Source organism: Cornus florida, unplaced genomic scaffold (genome assembly GCF_030987335.1).
Source record: "Cornus florida cultivar Cherokee Brave unplaced genomic scaffold, ASM3098733v1 CherokeeBrave_3.0.0_Hap2_Chr06, whole genome shotgun sequence".
NCBI lineage: Eukaryota > Viridiplantae > Streptophyta > Magnoliopsida > Cornales > Cornaceae > Cornus > Cornus florida.
Window position 1 is genome coordinate 73,252,651 of NW_026775576.1, and position 5,475 is coordinate 73,258,125.

At 32.5% G+C, this 5,475-nt stretch overlaps 1 protein-coding gene across 1 annotated transcript; it reads right to left on the reverse strand.

Moving 5' to 3' along the window:
* Positions 1-287: 287 nt before the first annotated feature.
* LOC132314331 (uncharacterized) lies at positions 288-785 on the reverse strand. Its single transcript, XM_059813207.1, has one exon. The coding sequence runs from the start codon at positions 783-785 to the stop codon at positions 288-290; it is 498 nt and encodes a 165-aa protein (XP_059669190.1).
* Between the last annotated feature and the right edge of the window lie 4,690 nt (positions 786-5,475).

A 5,475-nucleotide genomic window follows, 5' to 3' on the forward strand; every position in this document is an offset into this window, starting at 1 on the left:
ACTAACAATTTAACAATAGACAAATATACATAACTAACATCCGGACGTAACATCAATACTTACAATAGTAACAAAAAAAAAAAAAACTTTCAAACTTCTAAAGCTAATGTCTGAGAGCATCGAATTAATGACTTGATTTTAAAATTAAAAATTATTTAATTTTAATATCAAGATTGATTCGATAACTTCAAACATAAACACTCACAAAAGCAAACAAAAGTGAAAAGGAAATTAAATTCCAAGTTCATCGAAACAAAAGTCCAACGAAACTAAATTGTTGTAGCAGCTCACATCACGACGCAACTATTCACATTATCATCACTGAAGTGGCTGTGGTATGGGTATCCAACTGGCGCAGGAGGTGCACTTGGATCATAATTTGGTACATACTGTGGCCCTGACGGATAGTTCCAGCTTGGCCTTGGAGGCGGCGGGGGCGGTGGAGGAATGCACCCACATGGCGGTGGTGGCCAGTACCCGCCACCGCATTGGTTGTGCATAGCACAAACGTTCCTAGGTAGTCCATGATGACTACCACTACCACAAGCCCCATCATGGCAGCCATGGGGCACCACATGATGACCACCACCACCACCACGACACGGGGCAGCTCCTCCACCACCACCACCACCGTCATCCACAACGATCTTGTCATCCACAACTATCTTGGCACCGTGGGTGTCAGCTTCGCCCTTGAAAGTCAACCGGACAGTCTTGGAATGAGTGAACTCAACATGTTTCAACCGTTGAATTTGTGAGGACAATTGCTTGAGTTGTGCCACCATATTTGAATCTATGTCATTCGACATCCCTTGGCCTTGGACTACTATTGGTGTTGATGGTACAATTTGCATATTTGTCATGGTTGTTGTCATGGGATTGAGCCAAGTACACAAACTCCGTTTTTTTGCCGGCCTTTTCGAGTAGGGTTTTGAGTTTGTGTGGGTCTACGGTGCCTGAGACGGTCACCTTTCCATTTTCTTTGTCTACGAAAACTGAATCGACTCCGCGAAGGTTTTGCAGCAGTTTCTTCACCTTTTTCTCACACCTCGAGCAGCAGATGTTCAACTTCAGAACACAAGTACTCTTAGGAGCTTTCATAGAGTAGTCCATTGAACGTGACTGCATGTGAAAAATAAAAAATAAAAAATTACTATATGTTTATATGTGTGTGTGTGTTAAAAAAGAAGAAGAAAGGAAACCTTTAGTATACAATATGTGTGTGTGTGTTTTAGATAGATTAGTTTTTAAGGAAAAAGTTAAAGAAGGATACAAAAAGAATTTTTCTAACTATCTCACTAATTAAAATCTACAAAATATAAACATTACACATATATAGACGAATATATATAGTTGCTTGTAAAAATATCTATGCACATATATTGTTATGTACAGAACAATATATGGGAATACAGTTTCAACTTATAATTTCAAACAAATAATGATGATACAGGTGATAATCTACATGTATATATACATAAACACATATTTGTAAAATATAGAGTTAACCACAATGATATACAGCAATATTACGTACATTGTGCCGGAAATTAACTTACATTATTAATGAGGGTAGCTCTATAGATTTCTTATTGCTCAGACAGAACGTACCAACCAATAAGTAGGTACATATATATATTTGTTCTTTGGGTTGGTGTCTATTTATAGATCAAATGTGGCTTGAAAAGTTTGCATTTGGAAGACTAATTCCTCAGGTCAATTACTAAGAAATCTTCCAAATACATTTATAATTGTGAACAATTTGGTAGTTATTTCCTTTGCCTACATCATCTGTACGTTGTATATATATAACTTCCAAGAAAGTTTTTTGGACTTTTAAAACATGAAAAATGATAGGGTCGCCGAATAATTTTTCCGAATAAATTCCGAATCTGACGTATTTTTATCCACCTCATCTACTTAAACACTTTTCAAAAAATAATTGCTTAACACGTGATAAATATAGCCAGCCACGTTAAATTCGGTGTTAATTCAAGGATTCCTTTTCGATTCCCCTATCATTACTCTTATGGGCATTGAGTAAGTTCACAGAAAGTACAATCTAAGTTATGTTTGGGAGTACCAAATCTGTGCCTTGAATTTGGTTTAGTGCTCTCAAATACAACATCAGGAATTAAACTCGGATAGACATTTCATGAAATTAATTATCTCTTGTTTGTTGTGGAGTTCTTGTTTTCTCAAATTTATATTCATGAATATTTCTGTCTCTTTGGCATAGAAAAATAAGATCGATCAGTAACTTCCATATGTATAATTCTTGACACTTAATTTTTTTTGTTTAACTATAAAGATGGCAGTGGATGAAGTGTTTTAAGTTAAAGTCATCTTTGAAATAAACATCAATCTATGTAACAGAAAATAAAGATAAAAAATGAATCTGTCTGCTTTTTATATTTTATATTTTATTTTATTTTATATATTTCCAGTACTGGACTGATGCTTTGGAAAAAAATAGATGATAAAATGCTTAAATTAATTTTTAAGGACCATTGGATTATAAGTTGAAGCCATTGATCGATTAAATTGAGGTTGTTATCATAATCATTTGGAGTGCATCTTTGCATATATTGTTTGACTGTAAAATAATGGAGGGATATAACTTAGGAAGGTGCTACTCATCAAAAATAAAAAAAAATAAAAGAAAAGAAAAACTTGGGGAGGTGACATTTGGAGTTCCATGCGCGCACGCGCGCACACACGTATAGATATAGGTATGATTGTATTAATATCTATTTGAGAATGAATTTGTATTCTTACCAGCAAATCGGAATTTCTAGATACTACCAACGGGAACATCTTCAATGTTGTAACCGAGGGGCTTTGTATCGATTTATTTAATTTTTTATTTGTTTCAATCGATCTATTGATTTCGTCCATGAGTTCTAATTTGGTCTATAGATTTGCCACAATCAACGCTAAGCGAAGCTTGTGAGTCTGATACAATTTCAAAATTTTCTCACATATTATCGGACTTCTTTTGAAAAAATAAAAATAAAAATAAAAATTTAAGAACTCTTCACTAGATTTCCAAAGGCTTAAGTAAAGAACACTCTTTGAGACTAGGCACATGATTTGATTTAGTATCTGTAATTTATTGTTTAAATCTGATTCATGCAATTTGTGAGGTTGAAGATGAAATCCACCCAATTGCTCAGTACCCAAGTCACGTGAAGTGAGAGAAGATATTGAATAGTCACCTTTGAAAGACATCCGGTGAAAGTTCACAAATAATTATCCGATTTTCTGTCATTATTCAATTTGCAAATATAAAGATTCTCTATTCAATTTAATTGAACAGAAACTTCATGCAGTAATCATAAAAATATTGAAAATCTTAGGATACTTCCATGCAGTATCTCACCATTTACTCAATACTAAATTCTCGGTATTCCTAAGATATCATGTTAAACTAGCAAGTAACGTGGACACAAAACAACAAACTCATAGCATAAAACCGTGTGATATGCAAATAATTGAACCAAATACTTGGTTTAATTATTTTTTTATTTTGATCACGTATTTAATACTTTTGAGATTTTTCAAAATATATATTTAACACGATTGTGATATTAAAGTGTAACTTTTTATGAGTATAAAATAATGATATAACTGTTAACAAAAGTGCAACACTTTTTCAATAAAGAAGTATTGTGATCTAGTGAGTATTTTTGAGCAATTTAATCCTGAATACGTACATATGCAATATAACTCTGAATTTGTTTGTCATGTTAGTAACGAAATACATGCTTGATTGTAATTTTGGGCTTTGCTGTGTTTGCTGGGTAAGAGCATCCGCAGCGCCATGGCCAAAGGGCCTTTTCCCAGGTTTCGGCTCCCAAATTCACTGTAACGGGCTCGCAGAAATTGGACGGGCCCATATTGTCTCGGAGGCTGACTCTTAGAATATCGCGAGCCCGAGCTCGATCAGTTTAATTTTGTTTTTTAATTTTTTGTTTGACAAAACACGTTAGGAGCCTTGTTTTCTTTTTGACATCTGGCAGCAATGGTCTGCCACAAGGCCCTGTTTGGGAACAGGTATTTTTTGAAAAAACTCAAAAATAGGTGATTTTAAGCTCTTCTAAAAAATAAATAAATAAAATTTATTAAATAAAAAATATAAAACTCAAAAATAGGTGATTTTAAGCTCTTCTAAAAAATAAATAAATAAAATTTATTAAATAAAAAATATATTTTTTAGACGGTGTTTGTCCAAAAAATGTTTCGATTTGGGCCAAAAAATAAATTAAAAAACCTACTTTTTTTTTTCCTTAAAATTTGATTTTTTTTTAAACTTTTTTTGCTTTAAATTTTAAATTTCTGCCACAAATAGTGCATTTGGATGTTAAGGCATTTTTTCGCTTACACAAATAATGCCTTAAAGGCTATAATTTTTTTTAAAAAAAAAAAATTTAATCTATTTTCTTTTTTAACTTTTTTCAAAAAATAAAAATAAAAAATTTATTTCTCTTCTATAAATACATAACTCCTACCATCATTCATCACATCTAACCCATCTTTATTCTCTACTATTCAAGTTATTTCACCAACATGCTAGTGGCCTAGTGGTACCAGGCCCCTACCTCTCAAAGAGATAAGAGGGATTCGAGCCTTAGTGGAGGCATGTGTGTGTGAGTACCAATTAGGGAAAGAAAAAAAAATTCAAGCTATTTCATCTTTTATTTTATCAATCTTAGTTATTATTTTCAAACTCAATCAAATTCCATGGATTCCCGATTATCTGAAATCGAAATTGGTTCACTACCGAAAATGAGGTTTTATGTTGGGTGTGGATGTCCATTACTTCTGATGCGAATATAGAGGCCGATCAAAGTAAGAAAAAAGTTACGGGAGCGAATCCTTGAAAGTTATGTACAACATCTTTGTGTTTCATCTTCCCAAAATGCAATAGCTTTGAAGAAAAAGTTATGAATGCGAATCCTTGAGAGCTATGTACAACATTTTGGTGTTTCATCTTCGCAAAATGCAATAGTTTTGATGAATCATTGGTTCACCATCCGAAAGCGAATCAATAAATTTTCTAGGTGTATGACTAATATTGAAATGAATCGCCTAAGTGGTTTCAATGATATGGTGAGTTATTTATTGTTTTAAATATAACTCGTAAATAATTTAATATTTGGCTTTTAATTTATTCTTAATTTTTGTGTGTAGATGAAAGAAGCTAAAGAGGTGTTTCCTAGTCAAACTGGCACTGAATTTGAGTTAGAATGTTGCTAGCATATCGTGAAGTTTAACATCAATCCTAACTTTTAATCCATATAATGGATAATGTATGTTTAAATTTGTGTAATATTAGTCTTATCATTTTTTATCCATATAATGGATAATGTAATGTTTAAAGTTATAATTTTTTATCCATATAATGAGTGTTCATTATATAAGATAAAAAATAAAAAATATAGCCCTTAGAAAAAAGTTTAAAAGAACGCAGTT

Excerpts from the sequence above, each read along its gene's own strand:
- LOC132314331 (XM_059813207.1), bottom strand. The coding sequence starts at position 785 with ATGGTGGCACAACTCAAGCAATTGTCCTCACAAATTCAACGGTTGAAA.